Here is a 25,597-nt window from a genome sequence, read left to right as displayed (position 1 = left end):
AGACTTGATAAGTTGTTTGAATTTTCGGCCAAAACGGGCGAAGCTTTTAAAGAAATAGTATTTACAGGTTTTAAACCAAACAAATTTGTTGTTTTTTTAGATCGTACTTTATTCCTTGCTAACTTTTTTGTATAAAATTTGCTGTTGTTGGAAGGCATTTGCACATAAACAATAACGACGATTTTATTTCAAGTATTACACAATTAATAAAATTAGTATTTCTTATGTTATTTTTCTATTAGTATTTAATAATAACTAATTTTCAATAATTTTTGAAATTATTATTAAACTTTAATTTATGATTTGGCAAACTTTATTTCATTTGGGAATATCACGTTTGACGAAACCCTAGTTTAGGGCTAGTTTACACCCTGATATATATATATATATATATATATATATATATATATATATATATATATATATATATATATATATATATATATATATATATATATATATATATATATATATATATATATATATATATATATATATATATATATATATATATATATATATATATATATATATATATATATATATATATATATATATATATATATATATATATATAAATATATATATATATATATATGTATATAGAACCCTTAGATGTTGTCCGAAAGTTTTTTCCATATTTTGTTGACAAAAAGTAAAAATTAAAATGCAAGACCGGAATTTTTTTTTTTTAATAATGATAGACTGCCTGCCCCAACCAAACCCTCAGTCGATGTAGCAGCACTCCCTTGCGGGTCAGGCTATTTGTCAGTCGATGTAGCAGCACTCCCTTGCGAGTCAGGCTATTTGTCAGTCGATGTAGCAGCACTCCCTTGCGAGTCAGGCTATAAGATAGTCGATGTAGCAACACTCCGCGCATGATTTACAGTAAAAAAAATAAAAATGTTTTAAAAACATTCAGAATGTTTTTAAAAACATTCTGGTCAATTAAATTTGCGTTTTTGTGGTTTTTTATATAACAATTAATTTGTAATTAAATTAATGGTTTTGACTTTCGTCCAACACGAAAATGTTGGACGAAAGTCAAAAGTAATTAAAAGTGACGTATGTATTGGCGTAAGAATCATTTTTTTCCTTCCGCTCTTCCCAAAGACAACAAACTATAGATCTATATATATATATATATATATATATATATATATATATATATATATATATATATATATATATATATATATATATATATATATATATATATATATATATATATATATATATATATATATATATATATATAAAACTTGTAGTGAAATTTTATAACAATGGAATGTATAAAGAGTTTGCTTTTTCGAAAGATAAAATGATTTTAAAATATCCATTCAGAATAAAGTTAACTTTTGTTTTTTAACTATTAAGAGTAAACTGCTTTTGATAATAAATGAACAATAGTAAATAATTTCTGTCTTAATAACTCTAATCACGCAAATTTAATTTTGAATGAATGAAATTTTGATCTTTAGCTTGCTATTTTACGTTTATGTGAGGAAAATGAAAAAACGAAATGTAAACTTTTTCAGAAATTTTAGTTGTTTTTTTTTTGTATTCTTTTTGACTTTTAAAATAATAAAAATACAATAACTTAATAAAAGTATTAGTGAGATCTGTTTAAAAAAACCCATAGTAAATGTAACTTATTTATTAAACATAACTTTTTTAACCATACTTAATGATTAATAAAATATTATGTTTTTAAAATATAATGTCTTTTAAAATATATGTTTTTTAATGAAAAAACTATAACATTTTTTAAACTATGTTTACCGTAATTATCTCTTCTTTAATTATCTTTAATTTAAAAGGCGCCTTAAAATCACTTTAAAAATTACCTTTAGTAAAAGTTAAATAAACAGATTTGCTAATATTAAAATTTTAAAATTAAAATAATATTAAATACATTTATCAAATGCTTATGTTTTTTTGTTTGAATAGTTATTCAAATACAAGACATGAAACTATTTTGTTAATTTTACAAATATTGCGCCATTTAATATATATAAGTATATTATGTAATGTAAATATTGAATAAAAATTGTTCAAAGTATTTAAAAGTTTAATTACTGATTATTTTAAATATTAATAACTACTAAAATTCACTAAAATATAGTTAATAAATGTTTAAAATGCTTTAAACAATTTTCTATAATTATTTACTAATAGCGTGGTATTTGCAACAGAAGTGTTTATTAAAGTCTTAAGTAAAATTCTGAGTTCAATCCCCACCATGTCTCTGGTAGTACCGTGCTCAACATGTTTCTCCAAGCAGCGGCCTTGTTCGTCAAGGTTTGTGTTTCGGAGTTATAGAGTTGAGAGAGGGTTATAACCACTATTAAGTAGCCTCCTCATCTGTAGTGGCCTTCTTGGCCTTGAGAAGGTGAATTACAAAAAAAAAAAAAAAAAAAAAAGTTTTCGTATTGTAACTAAAGTAACATTGTCCACCGTTAAATTCATGTATTAAAAAAAATGCCTTTAAATCAACTCCTTATCTTTGGATAATACTAAACAAGATAAACACAAATGATTAAAATAATAATTGAAAATTATTATTTTAATCATTTCAACATTGCCGAAAAAAAGCGTATCCCCAAATAAATTCTGGGTTCTTCACTGTGTGTGTGTATATATATATATATATATATATATATATATATATATATATATATATATATATATATATATATATATATATATATATTTTTTTTTTTTTTTTTTTTATGAAAAGTGACCTTCTTTACCAGTTTTTTTAAAATTATTTTATCTAGTATTTACTCAAACCACCTGAAACCATTCTCCAAAAATATGCTGATGACATCCTAACTTATATAGTCTACGATAAAGTTCCTGCCAACTTACCTCAATCCATTGTAGATGGTGTTGCACTATGGTCTGTTGTCAATGGAATAAAACCTAACAGCTCTAAATGTAAAATCGTTATAATTAATCCTAGGTGCTCTGAAATTCAAGTTATACCTTCTCTCGTACTTAATAATACTGAGCTTGAAAAAGTCAACAGCCACAAATAACCTTGGAATCATGTTCAATGAGAAACTTGATTGGAATGAACAATGGACAAAAAGTGCACAACAATATAAAATCAGTAGCATATCTACTCAAATGCCTTAAGCAAATCAGACACACTCAGCTCTTACTTCGTGCAGTCCTGCTGCAAAAAAAGAGTCACAGCATTTCCATAAAAATGTTCTAAGCATTATTGGAATTGATGTAATCAATTCGAGCAGCTTCAATATTAGTTTTGCCATTGAAAAGTTACTAGACAAGATCTGTATTAGTATCGTTAAAAAAATCCTTGTTGATTCATGCCATCCTATTACCACTAAATTTGCTCACACTGACAGTAGAAATCCAAACAGACTTCCATTTGGCCCGAACACTGCAAAGACCACCACTTATCTACAATCTTTTATTCAAAAATATCTTTGTATTCTTCGTGATGGTGTCAGCGACCTCTACCTGCCAAGAAACACTGGGAACTCCACTGTTATTTCAATACATAAATAATATGTTTGCCTGCATTTTTTGCAACCTTTTTTTTAGTATTTAATAATGGATAAAATTGTTATATGCATTACTTGTAATGCTATTCAATTTTAAAGAAAGATTTATAAATTAAATAAATTAAAGTAAAATACACACACAGATATATATATATATATATATATATATATATATATATATATATATATATATATATATATATATATATATATATTTGACTGCTTCATTTTGATGTCATAAAAAGATTTAAAGTACCATGGTACTTTAAATCTTTTTATGACATGTTTAAGCAAGTACGCAACGTGTTTAAGCAAGTACGCAACGTGTTTAAGCAAGTATGCAAAAGTATTAAAGTAAACACTTCGCGTTTACTTTAATACTTTTGCGAACTTGCTTAAACACGTTATGCAAATTACTTTTAGCGAAGACGATATTTAATTTTCATTTAAAAACGCGGGAAATAATTATTGATAACTTTCATGATATACTTACTTCATACGCTTATTAGAGCTATTTACTACAGTTTTATTCATGTCAGGAAAAAGTAAGAAAAAAGTAAATTTTTTGGTTGGGCAATCCAGGTCATCCTTACCAAAAGAAAAATTTTCTACAGAGCAAGAGGTTTTGCAATACTTCTTGCATTTAAAGGAGAAGGATCCAAATCAAAAAGAAAGTAGTCCACTGCCGTTGACAAAACACTTTGAAATCAGATGCCATAATGAAAACTCTTTATGCTGCACTCTTTCAAAGTTAATTGCACCTGGGTTGAAGGGTGGATTTCAGATTTTGCAATTACAAACAATTAGGTAGATAACAGACTGAATATATTTTTCTTTTATTTGTATATTATTATTTATTAGAGGAAAATAATTAATATAACAAATGTCTGCTGTTAAATAAATTAATTAACAGAAATAGATGTGTTGTAAAATGTTCAGAATCTACAAATCACATTTTTTAGTAAAAAGATAGAGAAGCTGATCCAAACCTGGAAACTGTTAAAAACAAAACAAATCAAGACAAACTTTATCAGAAATTGAAAAAAGGAGGAAATTTTTAACTCAGATGAAAAGGATCTTTTGGATTGCACCTGAGCTCGATACTCTGGTTGCAATCATTAAAGCTGATAAGAAAAGAAGTTGTAGAGACAAGACTGAAGATATTGCTTTTTTATTAGACCAATTAGGAGATAGAAAAACAAGAATGGGTGGATTAGACACAAGGTACATTTCCTATGTTAACAGGAGTTTATCCAAGTTTGAAATGAGATCAAGTTAGAATGAAACCATGTCAGAGAGTGAATTTAGCTCAAAAAGATCTGATAAAAATAAAGATAGTGATGATTTCCCATATCCAGATCCAGAGTTAAAGAATAAAGTCAAAAAAGCAGATACTGTTCTACTTCCAAAAGATATTCTCAAGAGAACTGCTGATACTGCTGTTGGGGAAGGAATAAGTCATAGGCAGCATACTGCCGTGGTTAATAGTATAATTGCTAAATCAGGTGGAAATATAGATGAATATAAATGTTCGACCTCTACAGCATTAAGAGCAGCAGATAAAATCATTTATGATGAATCAAAGAGGATCAAGGATCATTTGAGAAATTTCAGAAATAATAATAAGAACATTTTAGTTCAACTCTATTTTGATGGAAAAGTATGTCATGAATATACTGATGGGAAAAAATTGGAAAAAGATCGATTAGCAATATTAATAAACGGTAATATGGAAACGCACCTGTTGGGAATTCCAGCAATTTCTTCCGGAACTGGCGAAAATCGAAAAAGTGCGATCAGAGATATTTTAAATTGCTTTGACCTTTCAGCGACCAGTTTTATCTATTGCATGCTGACATCGTGTAAACGAGCTATACATAACACATTTCTGGAAAAATTATCCAAGTAGTGTTACTTCTAGACCAGATAATATGCTGTTTAAAATATTAAAATCAGCATGGAATGATCTTGATGTAGAGATCCAGGTAGGGTTTTACAAAATTGGTTAACATTTTTGTAAAATATTATTGTACCCTAGTACTTTTTCAATTTTGAGCTCTTTGATTTTTTTTTGACATTTTAAATAAAAAGGTTTTGAGAAAATTGACTATTCCAGATGAAACATGGCTTGGTCATCAAAAGCATGAAAGTATAACGCTCTGCAGAAATATTATCACCCATGGGTCTCTGAAAAAGGTAGCCCGATGACTAGATATTTTAATACGTAGTTATGTATACAATATGTACTATGGAGTAGTAATATATCCTAGATTTTTCGTGTTTAATTCTATTATTCTTTATAAGACAAAAATATACATACCTATGTTTATTGCATTATATCAATATACTTCTGATTTAATTTAATTTTTAGGATGGGGCTACAAGGAAGGACTACATTGAGCTGACAGAGCTTACACTTATGGTGCTTTCTGAGGAAAAGTACAAGTTTCCTACAACTCTCTACCTTTTGCCATAAAACGGGCATGATGGATAGCTCCGGGTGTAGGTTTATGATAGGAAAAAGTCTAAAGTTAAAAAATTATAGCTTCATAGCAAAAAAATATGAATTTGTTATACATGATCAAATATTTAGCGTTTCAAAAAAATAAAAATGTATACCTTTATAGGTTATACATGATCAAATATTTAGCTTTTCAAAAAAATAAAAATGTATACCTTTATAGGTATCTACTACCTAAAGCTCTAGCTTATGATGGATGTAATACCCAGTCTTACAAATCGACTGAAAAATGAAATTACTGGAGTGGCAACTTTTGTGGCTGTTTTCTATACTACCTGGTTTCTCAAAGCTGAACTATCTGCTGTGGCTCCTCGTCAGGCAGGTACCAAGTTAACAAGTATGATATATATATATATATATTTATATATATATATATTTATATATATATATATATATATATATATATATATATATATATATATATATATATATATATATATATATATATATATATATATAAGGATTCTGTTATGAATAAAAAGTTTTGATTAAAAGTTTCTAAAATATAATTTTTAAGGAAAGCTAGTTACTTAACAATTTTTTGTTCATCCAGGATATGAGAGCTCTTTGGCAAATGAATAGGTTTAAGGAGTACAATCTGATTGGGGCAGAATCAGTCATTGAATCAATCAAACAGCACACATGGTTTCTGAACCCTTACCTTATTGTTCTAGCCTTAGCTGATGAAAACTGTGAAGAAAGAGGTGAAATTGCTAAAAAACTATACAGCTTTGAATTTCGTAGCTTAGATAAATATTTGCCCGAATAAAAGCTAACATAGAGGTCCTCAATTCTTTAGACTTCAGTGAAGCCGCCAAGCTTAGTTGAATTGGTCACAGAAAATTCGTGGCTTTTATTCCTTATGATAGGGCAGAGTAAAAGTGACTGTCAATGGATGAAAACCCCGTCAGAATATTAGACTTGTAACGATTTCTACCTAAAATTTAAAGATGCTGTTTTTAATCTTGCAGTTGTTAATGATTGCTCTGAAAGAACTGTTAAACTCATAAAGGACAACATTGATATTGTCGGAAAGGAAAAAAAAAAAGACATTTTATTCTTGCACAATTACAAAAGGAAGTATGTAGGAAAAAGCAAAACCTCCAAGAAAAACAAAAAAACAATGTAAAAATATAACAATATTTGTAAAAAATAACACTATTATTAAGAAATTTTTAAAATGAAATCGCTAGACGTTTTATGCAACATATCTGGTGTTTTTTCCAAATGACTTAACATATCAAAAAGTTATTACGTTTCGTAAAAATCGAAAAAAATTGCATAATTTTGCAATTTTATAGATAGATTTGCATGAAATATTTCAGATAAATAAAAATACCATGCATTTTTATTTGTTTCTTTTAACTTAGAAGAAACTCTGGAAAGAAAAAAAATTTAATTATTTTGAGTTTTAGAACTTGCTCATAATGCCAAAAATAGGCTTAAAAAAAGTCTAAATCAGGCAATTGGGGCACTTGAGCAACCCCTGAAAATGGTCAAAGTTCAAAAAAAAAAAAATTTTAATAATAAAATAGGGGTCTGCACAGCAGACCCCTATTTAGTTATACAAAATAGCATTAAAAATATATATATATATATTTTTAATGCTATTTAGTTATACAAAATTACATTAAAAATATATATATATATATATATATATATATATATATATATATATATATATATATATATATATATATATATATATATATATATATATATATATATATATATATATATATATACAGGCCTTGATGTCATAAAAGTTTTTTTTTTTTATTTATTATTTAAGGACATGAACTTTTTTAAACTACGGCAACGAAATAAATAAACGCAAAACAAGTTTATTTTACTAATTAAGAAAAACAAATTTGATAAATGTGTATATATTGTGGAATGTCTTTTTGTTTCAATTTTTTCTTTTTTAATTTTCAATAATTAAATTTACTTTTTTTATTATCAATAAACATAAATTAATTTCTTTCTGTTTTCAACATTTGTATAAACAAATTAAAATATCTTTTGTTTTTTTCCTTATTTTTTTAAAATATGTTTTTGCGAATAATTATTTTTTATGTTTAAAAAGTTATTAACAAACAAAAAATATTACTTATTGCAAAGAAAAAAGCTCAGGTTAATTATTTGGCCAGCGCTTTTTTTTGTGACAAAGATTTAAGTTTCTAACTATCATTTATTACAAAAATATATACCGTTGCGCTTTTACTTGCCTTAAGACAAAAAAGTTTAACGTACACTTTATAAATATTTTTGATGCGGTGTTATAAGATATAACATGTTTACAAGGAATTTAATTTTTTGTAAAAAATAGAAAAGGAAGAAAAAAAAACAAGAACAAAAATAATAGTAATTTCTCTGAATTTAAATAACTTTTTTAATCAAATTTCTTTCTTAATTATAAGGAAATTTCTGTTTTTACTTTTTTGATATTATCTGTTATTTATATAAAGCTGATGTAACTATTATAAAATATTAATTTTCTAAACATTTTCACAAAACAAAACTTATAAATATAAACGAAGATATTGCAAGAGCTATATTGCTTCAAGTTTCAAACAAAAAAGTTAATAATAGAGTTGTATCCATAAAAGAATATGTTTTTTTTTTTTTAAATTATAAAAAAGTAAACTTTTTATTACTCTTTATATAACAATTTATTTAAGAAACTTATTTAACGCAACATGTTATAAAACCAACATGTCAGCTAAAGTTAAATGACTGTGCAAATATTCTAGATCTAATTTTAAAAGCAAACCCATTTCGAATATCAAGTTTAGTTCACACTGAGCTTTTAGGTGACACCCAAAGAGGTCATCAAGTTCTAAATTTTAACTTCAACACCATACCAAATGATCAAATGGATTTAGAAAATTCAATTAAAATAGAAAAGTTACTATTTAGAAGAGGAAATTATAAAAAAAATTCACAGAGTTTCTAAATAACCATAATTGGAGCAAGGAATTAAAAAATTCCAATCAATCATAGTTATTTAAAGTTTATTAATATTTACGAAAAAGGTTGCAATGAATGTATACCTAAATTAAAATCGAACAAAATAAGTTTCAGAAACAATAAAAGATCTTTATGAAACAAAATCCAAAGCAAATTTAGGCCTATATCAATAGTAAACTTAAAGCTAAGGACCACATGAAGTCAGTTATTACTGATAAAAACAGGTTATCTATTGATGTACAGTTTATAGCAAACTATTTAAACAGGTTTTTATGTTCCGTATTAACAGATGAAAATCTTAAAGTTATTCCACTATGCGAAAGTGAAACAAATTCAATTTGTCAGATTTCTTTGTTCAACGAAACTGATATATCAAACAGATCATATAAACTTAATGTAAACAAACCTCCAGGTAGTGACAAAGTTCACCCATTAGTCCTAAATAATTGTGCAGAAAGTCTTAACAAACCGTTATGCATTATTTTCAACCGATTGCTAAAATCCGGAACACTATCAGAGTTTTTGCTTGAAGCAAACATTACAACGTTGTTTAAAAATGAAGATCGCTTAAAGGCTGACAACTACAGACCAATCTCTTTAACCTTGATAGTATGCAAGCTAATGGAAAGTTTTGTCTGAGATAGAGATGTTGAAAGGATCAGTTCTTGGTCCTTTACTTTTTGTAATTTTTATCAATGATTTAACACAGGGTTTAAGTAATAAAGCTAAATAGCTTATTTGCAGATGACACAAAATTGATAGCAAAAATAAATAAAAACAATAAAAATAATTCCGTTTAAGATGACTTAGATTATCTATTCGAACGAGACTTAGGTGTATTTATTTCAAATGATTTAAAATAGGAACATCATATTGAGTCTATTGTATAAGAATAACTAATACTACGAGAGGCATGATCAGAAATTAAGAAGACAATTAGTAAGAAACTCACTTTCTATTTCTTAACCAACCATGTGCACGTTTATACAACACTTTCTAGGCATAATTTCTTCACCAAGCATATTGTAGAAGCTTGGAATATCCTAGATCAAGATGTCATTAATGCAACTTCTGCATATAATTTTAAAAACAAACTAAAACGCTTTAATGAAAAATGGCTGTTATAGTCTAACATCTACTGTCGTTAGACTCATTTTTCTCGGTAAAACAAGAAAACAACATTTGATTTATATTATATTTATTTAAGATGTCGTTTAAATTTTGTAATAATGTTTTTTCATTTTTCTGATAAAATGAGAAAACATTTGTATATTCTTGCTCTTGCAAAAATATGCAAAAGTTTTCTGATAAAATGAGAATTTTATAAGAAAACATTTTCTGATAAAATGAGAATCTGCTTTTGCATATTCTTGCTCTTGCAAGGTGATAAATAAATAAAATTTTATTAAGTTTTTTGTATGATTTCTTTTTTTGCGTCTATAACATCTTTTTTCTTTTTATTTTTGATGGAAAAGTAAGGTTAATTAAAATAAAATTTTCTTAAGTTACTATATTTTTTAATTAGTGCAACTATCTAATGTAATTGTCGTTCAAGTGACTTTTATAACATTAATTACTTCTTTTATCTTGCCACTAATATTAAAAAATGATAAAAATGGGTTACGTAAATGATAAAAATGGCTTACGTGAAATGGCTCGCTGCTAACATAAAATGGCTTAGGACATATGTAAATGGCGCGCCAGTTTACGCTTTAAAACAAGGCATATATATATGAGCAATATATATGAGCAAATATAAGGCATATATATATATATATATATATATATATATATATATATATATATATATATATATATATATATATAGGCATATATATATATGAGCAAATATAAGGCATATATATATATATGATATATATATATATATGTATATATATATATATATATATATATATATATATATATATATATATATATATATATATATATATATATATATATATATATATATATATATATATATATATGTTTAGACCATATTCCACACAGATTAAAGCAGGAAGCTTGATGATTGGTGGTGGAGTTGCAAGGTACCAATAAATTCAATAAGTTGTTTTAAAAGTTTTTTCAATTTTCAATGAAAATATTATAGTATTGTAATCTTTATACCCGCCAATTTTTTTTTTTAATATTGTAATAAAATTCAAAATATTATACTTTGCAATCTTTGCAAAACATTATACTTTGCAATCTTTGTCATTAAAATGTAGGATTTGTTATTTTTATTACAATGTAGAATGCTTGTTTGAGGTTTTAATTATAAATGTTTAAGTTGTAATGATATTTGTATTTTTAATGCTCTCGAAGATATTTACATGCAAATGCATTTTATCAAAATTTTTTATATTGAATCACTGCGAAATGCGATACTGTTTTTTTATAATTTTATATTTTTATTTATAGTGGGATCACTTTAATATTTTAGCAACTTTCAAATATTTTTTAACATTTTTAAAAATATATTTTAAAAAGAGAAGTCTAAAGCTCCATTTTCAAGTTTTTAAATAAATTTAAAACCTTGAATATTTAAATAGATATTGTGTTTAAGTAAAAACATTAGCTATATAAAGCTTTTTAAACATAATAATAACCCTCTTACTTGGAAGATTCATCAAAGTCTGAACTTCCCACATTAGTGTAAGGATAAAGATTAGGTCTTATTTTTCGTTTTTTAAAGAAACTTATTTTTAAGTCGGAAAAGCTTTCACTAAAGCTGATGGTAAACATAAGTAATATTCTCTATAATTTAAATTTTTTCACCCCATCACATACAGGGCTTGACTGAGTTTTAAGTAAAATTGCAGTATGATGGATATCTCTAGTATTGGTCAGACAAAAAAAAGGAAAGAGTAATGTCGTTTTGTGGAAAGTGCAGCTTTGCAGTAAGGGGGGGGGGTTGCATTAGTATATAATTGTATCTTTTCTACATTAGTTTGTAATTGTTATTTTTAAAGATAATATATCTCATATTATCTTTTAATTTTCTCATTTGGCAAAGTTTAAAATAGCGTAATTTACTTTTATAATTTACAGCTTAAGTTGCAGTTATAGTGTAATGAAAAGTTATAATGCAAGTATCGTATTTAATATTTTTAGGGTATTACTTTTAGTATTTGTTTTTATTTAACATGATACTTAAAAAAGTAAAAGTAAAAACGAAAATTTTACAATATTTCACCACTTTAATTAGTTATAGAAAACTATTTAATGTCGATAAAACACAAGTTATTTTGAAAGAGGATTGAATTGTTATCGTAAAAAGCTATAAAACAGCAATAAAACGCACTGCAAGGTTGTTTTGACAGAAGAGCTTGTGTTAATGTAAAATATTTGACAATACGAAGAGCTTGTGTTAATGTAAAACATTTGACAATACGAAGAGCTTGTGTTAATGTAAAATATTTGACAATACGAAGAGCTTGTGTTAATGTAAAATATTTGACAATACGAAGAGCTTGTGTTAATGTAAAATATTTGACAATACGAAGAGCTTGTGTTAATGTAAAACAACCTGATGCTGTTTTATTGCTGTTTTATACAGTCCTTAAGTTACAGTCTATAACCTTAATAACATTTAAAAGAAAACAAAGTAAAATAATAGAATTGTTTGCAATAATCACTGGTATAATGTTTGCAATTAAATGTTTCTACTTTTAAGACTATTTTCAAGAAACAAAAAATAGTTAACTATTCAAAATGCTTACAGTTTAAATACAATTTTCTTCCTCACTTGCACTATGTTCTAAATTTGATATTATTACTGTAGCTAGGGCCGTTCTAAAAAGATTTTAAAAGGGGGGAGGGATGTATCTGTCTTAGCCGACTAAAGCCAAAAACAACTTTTTTTCCAACTAAGGGATTGCCCTTAAATTACGTAATGCAAACTTTCACAATAAACAAAAAGGTCAAAAATTTTCCCTTGCAGAGTCTTAATTTAAAAAGAAAACTAAAATAGCCCATTAAGTTAAAGGAAATCACCATGTAAAAGAGCCTAATATCTCCTACCTCTGTTTTTTAAAAGATATTTTGCGTTGTGTAATATGGACAATCTCTAAGATCATAAAAAAAAAAATAGAAAAAAATAAAAAAAGGTCCTCATTAGCTGACATTTGCCTAGTGCCTATAGATTCAATTTTTGTCATAGTTATTACTAAGCCCCTCCTCTCTTGATAAAAACAACGATTAAAAGAATTATCTTCAATAAAAAAAAGTTCAGTCATCAACAAAGAGTATATGATAGAATGCTCTGAGCATTACTTTTATAAATATATTAATTTTTAATTCATAGAAAATTTTTATTTTTATTTTTCAAATTTATGTCATCAATTGTTACCGTCCTCTTTTGACAAAAACAATGATTGAAAGAATTATCTTCAATGAAAAAAAATTCAGACATAAACAAAATATTATATAATAGAGTAAAGACAAAAAGTGTATAATAGTAATGCTCTGAGCATTACTATGATAACTATTTTAAATTTTAATTCATAGAAAAATTTATTTTTTGATGGCAAATTTAACTATAATTTAAAAATTTCATAAAAAAATCATGACTGTTTAAAAAAAACTTCTATTGGGAGCCATTTCCCATTTTCACATCTAAGGTTGGTGAATTTAATGCTTGATATAACTGGATCACTCCTTATCATAAGATAGTTAAATTGGTTTTTCATAACATTTATCCTTGAAATTTTGCATGAATGATTTAATCTTGCATTTCTAATCTCTTTGTTAAGAGCCTCTAGTGATTCTTCTGAATAAACTCCAATGGAAGTTCTAATGCATCAACAATCTGTAAACCATGTTCTAAAAGTTTGTGAACGCTTGGAGGAATTACATACCAATTATATTCAGAAAGAATTTTATCTGCAGTATCATTACAATAGTTTTGAAAAGAGCTTGGATCTAAATCATATTCTGAACAAACTGCTTTTAAAATTGCTTTAAGTCTAGTAATAATGTCAACATCTACACCAGTTATCTCATAGAAGGTATTCGATTCTTCAAAGGCTTCTCTGGCAGTAATACCATCATTAGTGTTTCCAAAACCTTGTTTTGGCATGTCAACAATAAGATTTAGTTCTTCCCTAAACTTCTTTTGAATAACTGCTTTTCTTTCTTTAACTGATTCTTTCTGCTCAGAGGTTTTAGCATTTAATGATCTAATTTTCAATTTATATCCAAGATGAAGAATGTGCTCAAAGCATCTTATCCAACAGTGAAGAGGTGAAAGGCCAAAAAATAAAGCTTCTTTTTTGACAGGTTTATTGACAGATTGTTATTATTGACAGATCTAATCAATTTAATGTCATTCATCTCTGTTGGCTTTGCTGAACATACATTACAGCTTTGAGAAGAGGTAGTACTTAACAGTGTATTAACAACCTTTCCATCAAACATAATCAAATCCAAATTATACTTTATAATTACTGTCAATGTAGATGACTCAGTCGGTTCTGACTCTAAACTTACTACAAATGGTTCAAGTTTCTTAATTCGTAATTGTTCCTCTTTTTCTTTTATTAGCACAACTGTTTCCTTCTTGTACTGCAAACATACTGGTCTGCAGAAATGTGTACGAGGTTTTTTGTTGTACCATGTTACTGTATCATTAACAGTCAGTTTAAGAGGCACAATAGATGTTTAAAAAATACTCTCTTCATTTTTTATAACTTTATCTGGAGTTGTTACTAAATACTTTTGTTTATACAGACTCTGGCTAGACGCTCCATCAACACTGACTTTGAAATACATAATTCCATGAAGATTGGTATCTTTAACCGATAATTCAGAAAATATTTTGTTGCAACTATTTAGACTCAAGACTCTACACAATGTGTGATTGAAAAGAGATTGAAGGGAACAAACTGTAGATGTTTCTCAAAAAATCATATTATCATTTCTTTTTTTCAGTTAAAATTTTATGAAGACACGGATAGATGTTTGCATTTTGTAATAAGGAGTTATTTCTGATTATCTGATATTGTTCATCTGACAGATCACATTGAATGTTTAGGGTGAGAGAATCTTCAACTTTCATTTTAACAGGTTCATGCATAAACATGTTTTTCCTAATTTTATTTGCTTTATCTGGGTTTAAAGCCTTCTTTACTATAAAGATAAAATTGTTTCTATCAATGTTGGATTCAGTTGCTGCACTTTTTAAAGAAGCTAAGGCTAATGCTTCGTGATTGTTTTTATCTAAATCAGCAAATTTAGCTCTTTTGCTTCTTTCACCAAGATTTTCCCAAACTTTATTTTTTCTACCTGGACCTTCTTTAAATTTAATTCTTTTAACAAGATCGGCAAAAAAACTCCTTTAAATAGAATTTATTAAATAGAATGATTGCATAAAGAAAATTATTAACAAATATTTTATTTCTCTACCTGCAGCCAAACACCCTCTTTTAGAATCAATCTGTTATGTTTCTATTATGTTTATCTAACTTAGCTCCCACTTTTGCTTTAAAAACAGACAACTTATTCTTTAAGTCGGTAAGCTCTGATTTATCATGAAGGTTATTAACATTTAAAACTTCTTTAAACAAAGATTCAAGCAGATTAACTTTATTGAAACCCAGCTCTTTAATTTTTTGAAGAAGATGAATTCTTTTCATGTTTTATATATTATCTATAATATAACACACAAAAATTATCAATAGTTTAAGAACCTTTAATTGTCATTTACATTATAGCTTAATAGCTACAAGTATTTTGAAAATCCACATATATATATATGAATATATATACAGTAGCGTGCAAAAGTAATCGGACAATTGCATAATTTTTAAATAAACCATAAATTGAGATAACTCTTGAATAAAAAGTCCAATTTCTTTCAAATTTTCACTGAAATGTCAAAAAATTGATTACAAATCTAAAAACAAATGAATTTTTACTAAATCTAAGCAATCTAATCTTAAAAGTTCATTTAATTAAAATTTCCGCATGCAAAAGTATCCGGACAGAAAAAAAAAACTTGAATTAGATTTTTTTTTCTAAACATTTTTTAAATTAAAAGTACTTTATTTTAAAGTAAATTGCTTTAGTACTTTGTCGGGAAGCCCTTAGCATTAATTAATGCTTGACAGTGACAAGGAATTGAGTCCACCAGCGTCATAATCACAATAATTTTGATTTTTCACCATTCTTGTTTCAGAATATTCAATAAATGAAATTTACTTGCTGATTTTCAACCTAAAATTCGTTAATCTATGTGTTTCCATAGGTGTTCAATAGAATTAAGGTCAGGACTTTGCTATGTCAATTCCATTAATTGAATTTTTTTGTTTTGAAGAAGTCTTTTATAAGGGTTGAAGTGTCTTTTGAGTCATTATCCTGCTGAAATATCCATCCTCGAGCCCTGAAAGATGTTCCATGCAAAATGCTGTCTTGGTAAATGCTGAAATTAAAGAACATTATAATGAAAAATGAAACTTTTTATTTATATAAAGAATCGAAAAGCACGCTTAAGATTTGCAAATGAACATTTGATTTGGGCGAGAAAACAGTGATTGAAAGTACTTTTTAGTGATGAATTTAAGTTTATGTTATTTGGATCTGATAATATTAGATATATCCGTTGACCAAAAGGCCATCAAAACAATCCTAAATACCAGCTATCAACAGTAAAGCACAGAAGTCGAAATGTTATGAACTAGGCTAACTTGAATAGAGATTGTATCGGTCCTATTCATTTGATTGATGGCATAATGGACAAAAATATGTACAAATACATAGTTAAGAATGTTATGCTACCACATGCTAAAAACAAAATGCTTCGAGGAAGGATGTTTTAGAAGGACAATGACCCAAAGCACACTTCAACCCTTGTGAAAAACTTTTTCAAAACCAATGAAATTCAATTAATCGAATAACCTTTGCAAAGTCCTGACCTTAATTCTAGTGAATGTCTATGAAAGCTCATTGATCGACAAATTTCAGGTCGAAAACTATCAAGTAAACGTGGTTTATTGAATAATCTGAAAAAAGAATGGGAAAAATCAAAATTATTGTGATTATGAAGCTTGTGGACTCAATGCCTTGTCCTTAGCATTAATTACTGTCAGGCAGTAATTAATGCTAAGGGCTTCCTGACAAAGTAGTAAAGCTATACTTTAAAATAAAGCATTTTCAATTTTAAAAATGTTAAAAAAAAAATCTTATTCAAGTTTTTTTTTTTTGTCCGGATACTTTTGCACGCGCATATTTTAATTAAATGAACTTTTAAGATTAAATTGCTTAGATTTAGTAAAAATTCATTTGTTTTTAGATTTGTAAACAATTTTTTGACGCTTCAGTGAAAATTTGAAAGAAATTGGACTTTTCATTCAAAAGTTATCTCAAGTTATGCAATTGTCCGGTTACTTTTGCACACTACTATATATATATATATATATATATATATATATATATATATATATATATATATATATATATATATATATATATATATATATATATATATATATATATATATATATATATATATATATATATATATATATATATATATATATATATATATATATATATTCATATATATATATATATTCATATACATACATGAATACCTCATACATGAATACGCAGTACAAAAGTACTTTACCTCCAGTTTGGTCGATTTCCAGTTTTGTTAATTGCTAGTATTTATTTAATAATAATAGGAAGAATGAGTGCTCCTAAAATTACTAGATTCAATTTGAATAAAATAGAATCAAAGTTTTCACTGTGTTTGGGTGCAAGTAATGATCTTAAATCTTCAGAACAATGCCTACTATTAGAGATATCATTGGAAAAGATGTTGACAAGTATGTAATATAATGTCGCATTTAAAGATAGCAGAAATATTGTTTATATTTACTTGTATTTGCGGAGTCAAATCTTTTACTATTTCTTTTTTTTTAAAACAGGCTAATTTCTGCTAGAGTACTTAGTGTACAATTAGCAGGCTTGGTTCTTCAACAGTGGACAAGATTGAATGCTCTTTTAAAGTTTAAAGTAATAAACAAGATATCTTTGGCACAGAAAATAAAATTAGCCTGGAATAAGTTTAGTGACATTATAGAGGAAAAGCAGCCTAAAAAGTTGTTTCTACCTCAGAAATCAAATTAGATCAATTGCTTGACATAACATCTTGTAAATATGAAATCACTTTATGTAATGAAAAGTGCTCAAAAATAAATAGTTGTCTAGATTTTGCACATATTCAGTGTACCTGCCCGAGGGAAAAAAAAATTTTAAAAAGTGAACTTATTTGGTTAAAAGCTGACAGAGAAAAAACTGGTTCAATATCATAATATCAAATGACTTGTAAAGATACTAAGGAAACAGCTTGACAGATTTCTTTAGAAAAGAAGAAGCTGAAAAGAAAGTCAAGTCTAGAAATAAAAAATTAGAAAAAAAGAGAAGGAAGAAACTTCAAAGAATAAAGATCATGTTGAGTCTTTCATAAGTGATGATAATTCAAATAGAATAGAAATAGATAATTCAAAATAGAATAGAAAAGGAATATGAACCTGCTTCAACAGATAACTGGAAACTAAATTTTATGTCTATTAGTAATACTGCTGAAGCTTCTTTGAGATTTGATATTTCACCAGCTGAAAAATCAGCAGTAGTTTCAGCTAGAAACTTTCAAGACCTTATTCTTGGTAACTTTTTAACACCTGAAATGTTCTATTTGGCTGTAGATCAGTTGTTAGAGCTAGGAAAGCAGTAATGACAAAAGCAAAGACATCTGAAGAAATGAAGATTCAATTACTATCAAAGGTATATTTGCTGATGGCAGAAAAGATTTTAACAGGTTTTAAAGCACAACCCTGTAACAAAACGATTTCATCAAAGGGTTGTGAAAGAAGAACACATTAATGTTACTTCTGAACCTGACGGTCACTATATTGTACATTTTACACCCATGAAAGCAATATCTCCCAATAAGCCTGCTAAACAAGCAGCTATTGGACTATTTAATTGGATGGTTCCTTGGGGAGTACATAAATCTCTAGAAGTAATAGAAGGAGATTCAACAAATGCTGTAACTGGTTCAGGGAAAGATGGAGGTTTGTTGACAAATCTTGACCAATTGTTAGGTAGAAAGTGTTTCTGGTCTATTTGTATGCTACATTGCAGTGAGCTTCCTTTGAGGCACATTATTGTTACTCTGGATGGACCCGCCAATTCAAATGTTGGTTTCACTGGACCAATTGGAAAAGCTTTTTTAAAAGTGAACAGTATGGAAAGGCTTGATACATTTGAACCTATATTGCGCAGTTGGAACCATTAATCCAGATCCCTGAAAAAATTTTAAGTTCAATTTCAACAGGTTCAGCTCTCTGCTATAAACTGATTACATGTTTGACTACAGGCAAGATGGACCTAAATTTTAAAATGGCTAAGTGTGGTAATCTTTCCCATAGCAGATGGCTTACTACTGGAGAAGCTATTATTTTTCTCTATATGAGTGACCATGGCTCTACTGATGATAAGCTAAAAAGATTTCACTTAATTTTAAAATGGGTAGTTCAAATGTATTTTCACATGTGGTATAAAATCAAAGTGAAACACAGTATTGCTGAGACCCCGGAACACATAGTAACACTGTTAAGACAGCTGAGAAAACAGGAGGATGAGATAAAAGAAATTATTACTCCGTACATAAAAAATGGAGCTTTTGCTCATACTGAATCTTTGATTCTTTCCCTTATAGCAAGCTCAGATAAGGAATCTAGGAGGTTTGCCATTAAAACCATCAAAGAGATATGGAAATGTTCAGAGTATAGGTACACTGGGAGCTATATCCATACAAGAACTAATCCACTGGGACAAAATCAGAACCTGTGTTCACTTGTCAAATACTTACAAAAGATCTTGACAATTTCTTAGAGACACATTTTGAAGCACCTTACTTTCCCCTATACACACAGTCTTGTGAAAGAGCAGTAGAAGAGTTGACAGATGCATCTGCATCTGTTTGTGGATTTGAGAGAAGAGATGGATTTGTCAAGATCAGGATGGCCCTCAGATTACTAATGCCTAAGCTGCACTTTAAACATGATTTAAGAAACATTTTTTTAAAAGACACTTGAATTTGATTATTTATACTGTAAATGTATGTTTCAACATGAGTATGTAACTTTGCCAAACAAATAGTTAATATTAATGTCATTAGTTTTTTTCTTTTTCATATCTGTTTAGACACAAGTAACATAAAAATTGGACTAAAATTAATTTGTTTTTAAGATGTCAATTTTACGATCTGACATCTTAAAAATAATCAAGTTCTCTGGTAAGAAGGCAATTTTTTTTTTCTCAAATTTTTTTATTATTACTTAATATTACTTCAAATTTCTAAAAACTAATAAAAAAGTCTGGTGACAGCCCCCCGGGCTCCAAGCTTATCGGCCCTAGTTTAATCTTGGTTTTTTGATGCCAATCGTTTCCCCAGTTTTTTTCATGTGTTATACTCAAATAACATTAAAATTGGACTGAAGTTCACTGAGATATAAATTTTTTTTAATTCTGAAATTTTACATTTTGATATACGGAAAATTTACGATTTTATTATGACAAAAAAACCAGTTCCCCAGTAGGTAAAAAATTTTTTGCAAATTTTTTTTTAAATTTTTATTTATTATATATATTACCACTATAATATTGATGCTAGAAGTTTCTTTGCTCATTTTTGTTTAATAATATATATATATATATATATATATATATATATATATATATATATATATATATATATATATATATATATATATATATATATATAATTTTCTACTAATTTACATATATATATATATATATAATTTTCTACTAATTTACATATATATATATATATATATATAATTTTCTACTAATTTACATATATATATATATATATATATATATATATATATATATATATATATATATACATATATATATAATTTTCTACTAATTTACATATATATATATATATATATATATATATATATATATATGTAAATTAGTAGAAAATTATTTATCAAATTTTTTTAAATTTAACACTGTGTTTTATGTATAAAGGACTCATCAGAAATGAAAAAAATTTGATAAGTGATTTTCTACTAATTTATTATAGCTCTGTTTTTTTTAGAACATTGAGCACTCTATGTTGTAGAATACATTTGAAACTATTTGTATATATATATATATACAAATCTAAAAATATTAGGTAGCGCTAATACGCTTTTTTTTTTAAAAGAGTTTATATTTAGAATAATTAAATAAATTTTACTTGCTCCAATTTACTCTAATATTAAGCGATTAAATGATAAAAACTCTATTTTAGATTAGATCAAATTGGAGCAGGTAAATTTTATTCCATTAAATAGTATATTGCTGACAGTACTCAAAATCACTAAAACCAGGGCAGAGTTATGTCAAACATTTTTGTTCTTGTACCTCAAATAATGTGTTACTAATAAAGAAAATTTTTTTTACTAATATTTTTCCTCATGCTGAGTAATGGCTTAAACCTAATAATCTTTAGAAAAAAATCTTTCATTTACATTTCAAAAAAACTAACACTTTAACTACTATGTCTCCATAAAATAAATATTTAAAACTGACTATTTTATCAAACATTTCTGGTTTTTTTCCGTCATAAAAAAGCATCATTAAAGTGCTTCAAATTAATACACAACCCTGCAATGGCTCCAAAAAAAGTTTTAAATTGTTATGCACCTGGCCCTACCATCATTAAAAGTTATGTTATTTAGAAACTAAAGACAAATTTTTTTCCTTTTTTGCTACTTTTTAAGGATTTTGAGCCACTGTGCTCCGCTGCAATTAAATTTATAATTATTGAATGTTAAAATACTTTTACATTTTTTTTATTTCAAATTTCAATTGCAAAATTATTTGAATAAGGGAATTTAAGAAGACTAAAATTCTTTTGTTCAAATAGATTTCTTTTTAAAAAAAAATCCTAAAAATAACTTGCGTAATTATAGAAAATGTTTAATCTTGATTTTGCTCTAAATAAAATGAAAATATTAAAATATGGTATCGCGTTTTTCATATTCTATTTGAGATTTCTTGTTTAAGTAATTTTCATAATTAGAAGTTTATAATATGCGTTAACAACATATAAGATATAAATAAAAACATTTGTATGGCTAACTTTTGCAGAATAATCTCAAAATAGCTCAAAAGAGAATGACATAGAAAAGGGACTTACTGGAATAACATCGAAGTTGTGAAAAAAGGAATACTATCAAAAATTCAAAAAACGGAATTAGATTGAAGTTGTGAAAAAAGGAATAATATCGAAAAGGGACTTTCCTGAATAATATCAAAATTGTGAAAAAAGGAATAAAATCAAAAAGGGACTTTCTGGAATAATATCAAAAATGTGAAACAAGGAATAGGTTTGAAAATTCCAAAAGCAGAATAAATAGAAGGCCAGTATTTTGCGGTTTTGAATTAAAGTGTAGTAATAATACTGTATGATTGTATAACTTATACAATATAAACTAAAAGTTCTATTAGTAGAACAAAAAATATTGAATGTTGTGTTGTTGGCTATTTTTAAAATGATTTAAAACAAGATGTTTTGATTTGATTTACATTTAATGTCAACAAACCATAAAAAGTTATAAAATTTTTAGTCAAAATCAATAAAGACTTACGAGCCATAAAAAGTTTAAAGGATAAAGTTATTTGTAAATATGCAAAACTATATGCCAACTAAGTCATCTGTTATAAGTGCAAAAAAATTTCAAGAAAAAAATACTTTAAAACAAGAAGAGCATTGCTAAAAGATCCTTTTTAATATAAGATTATAAGCAATACCCTCTCTACCTCCAATTGTCATGGAAAAATTACTATTACAAGTAGTCATCTGGTCATTCTGTTCCAGAATGTATAACATTGTAAATACTAAAAAAAATATTGAGCACACAATTTTAAATACATTGCTGGTATGGTATGTAGCTACCAAATGTTAAAAATTAATTATCATATTGTATTTTACAAGATGTTATTTAAGAAAATTTCCATACCAGAAGTTATTGAGTTTACTATACAAGTTGCTGAGAGCTTAAATGAAAATATTTTATAAGTTGTCTATTATCTTTACATAACGTTTTGTAATAGTTATAAAAATTCCCTACATATTTATGTTGGAACACTTTCCTACTTACTTACAAAATCATGCAGAATCTGTTTGGTTTGGTTTGGTTTTTGAAGAACTTAAAAAAATATAAAGAAGAAATTAGAAAATACTGATAGATATGCATTATTTTAGTGTTATACTTCCATGCAATTATTCAAAGCATATATTACCATTAAAAATTATTTGGAAAGATTTTCCATTGCTTTCTTTATTGAAAACACATTTTGGTAATATTGACACAATAGAATAGGCAAAATTATTACTCAATATTGGCCCAAAATGTTGCAAGATAACTGTTACATATTTGATGAAATGTATTTACAGAAATATACAGAATACTGAACTTTGAACTAAAAAAAACTTAAGTCTAAAATTTCAAAAATGGTATACAATAGAAAATTGTTAAGAACATTCATTAAATAATAGGAACATTCTGTGCATAATAAAAACTGCTTCAGTTATAAAAATTGATAGCAATTGATTGAGAAATGAAACCATTGAAACTGTGACTATTTTTTAAACAGTGCTTTTGGTGTGCAAACTTATATATTATATTTGATAAGTTCTCTAACGACATTTGGAAATATTGAGTTTCTTCAAAGTTTCTTAAATTTCAAGTTTTAAATCGAATTGAATTTAATTGCACGTGCAAATTAAACTGTTTATTGTGTGTGCAAATTAAACTGTTTATTTAAACTGCTGTACTTCATTGTAGATAATGCTAACTTTGTGTAAAGTTGATGCGATATTTAGGTGAAAAGTTAGGAAATATTCATCAAACTCTTAAATAAGTTTCTTATTGAAAAGTGACTTAGTATTAAAAGCTTCTTAAGATTTTCTCCTAGTACTAGTTTTTTAAAAAAAGAAAAAAAAGTGTGGCCAGAAAATCATATTTTCGATGTTAATCATTAAAATGAGTTTTCGATCTTATTCCGTTTTTATTGTTTTCGATATTGTTCCACATTTGTAAATTTCGATATAAAACTTTTTGATATTAATCTGAAAATTACATTTTCGATGTTAATCATTAAAATGAGTTTTCGATCTTATTCCGTTTTTATTGATTTCAATATTGTTCCGCATTTGTGAATTTCAATATGAAAACTTTTTAATATTAATCTGAAAATCACATTTTCGATCTTAATCATTAAAATGGGTTTCGGTCAGTTATTTTTCGATATTAATCATTTTTTCGATCAGTTAATTTTCGATACTATTCCGCTTTCCCGTTGTTTTGATTTAGTTTATAGATAAATTTACTCCAATGTACTTTAGCCATTCAGTAAATCAAACTAAATATAACTTTAAAATGTTTTTGACTTCCACGCAGAGATTTAAAGTAATTTAAATTCAAATGCGCTTTATGTTGAATAAAAATCTCTGCACAAGAGAGCAAACGATCATACTTCTATTTAAAAGATAAATTTAGCGTGATGTACTTTATGACCCCTAATAAAATGCTTAGACAAAAACATTAATTTTAAGAATAGCCAAAAAAAATGCTAAACTAGAAAAGAGAAAAAAATAAAAAAAATAAATCGAGAAAATAATTTTTTAAAGAAAAAAGTAATCGCGAAGGTGTGAAAAGCAATTTGCAATTTGCGATCCTGATACGCTTAATTCAAACCCTTAGTCTTGCATGGTAGTCAAAAAGTTTTTTCCATAAACTGTAGTTTTAAAGAGAATGCTAATAAACCAGACCAGAAAAAGTTTAAAAACTTGAATAAATTTTTTTTTTTTAATTATAGATTGCTTGCCTAAACCAAACCCTCAGTCAAAGTAGCAGCACTTCCTAGTAGCAGCAGGCTATAAGATAGTCTGTGCAGCAATACTCTTCGCATGTTGTGAAAATATGTTTAAAAATAAGAAAATGTAATTAAAAAAAACTTTCTAGTCATTAATTGTTGAAGTCACTTAAATGTTGTTTAAAGATACTTTGTTTACCATAAAAGTTTCTTTCGACTATGATATAAGGAGATATATATATATATATATATATATATATATATATATATATATATATATATATTTATATTTACACCTACTGTAGCACAATGAGATCAGCAAGTGCTTATTAGTTTTGCTTATCTTCATAGCATTTTGCTTTTTCAAAAAAGTAAGAAAAAAACAAAAATTAATGAAAGAAAAGATTGCTGCCCCCTCCTAAACCCTCAGTCCATGTAGCGGCACTCCTTTGTGGCAGCAGGCTATAAGATAGCCAATGTATATACTGAAGCCCCCGCAGCAAGCTATTTCATTGTGGCATCAGACATGTTATCTAAACAGGCATTTATAGTTTAGTGTGTGTGTATATATATATATATATATATATATATATCATACATCAGAACGCACTTTTTTTTGCGTATTGCGTATTGAGTATATTACTCATATCATACTCAATACGCA

At 26.6% G+C, this 25,597-nt stretch overlaps 1 protein-coding gene across 1 annotated transcript in view; it reads left to right on the top strand.

Annotated features, from left to right (window-relative positions):
• The window catches only part of LOC100199266 (prostaglandin reductase 1), a 94,936-nt gene that overhangs the window by 6,119 nt on the left and 63,220 nt on the right, over positions 1-25,597 (top strand). The window contains exon 3 of the mRNA XM_065813786.1: positions 11,019-11,075. Within this exon, the coding sequence (XP_065669858.1) occupies positions 11,019-11,075 (57 nt within the window). The remainder of the gene's footprint in view (positions 1-11,018; positions 11,076-25,597) is intronic.

Source organism: Hydra vulgaris, chromosome 12 (genome assembly GCF_038396675.1).
Source record: "Hydra vulgaris chromosome 12, alternate assembly HydraT2T_AEP".
Classification (NCBI taxonomy): Eukaryota; Metazoa; Cnidaria; class Hydrozoa; order Anthoathecata; family Hydridae; genus Hydra; species Hydra vulgaris.
This window is presented reverse-complemented; position numbering and strand designations above follow the sequence as displayed.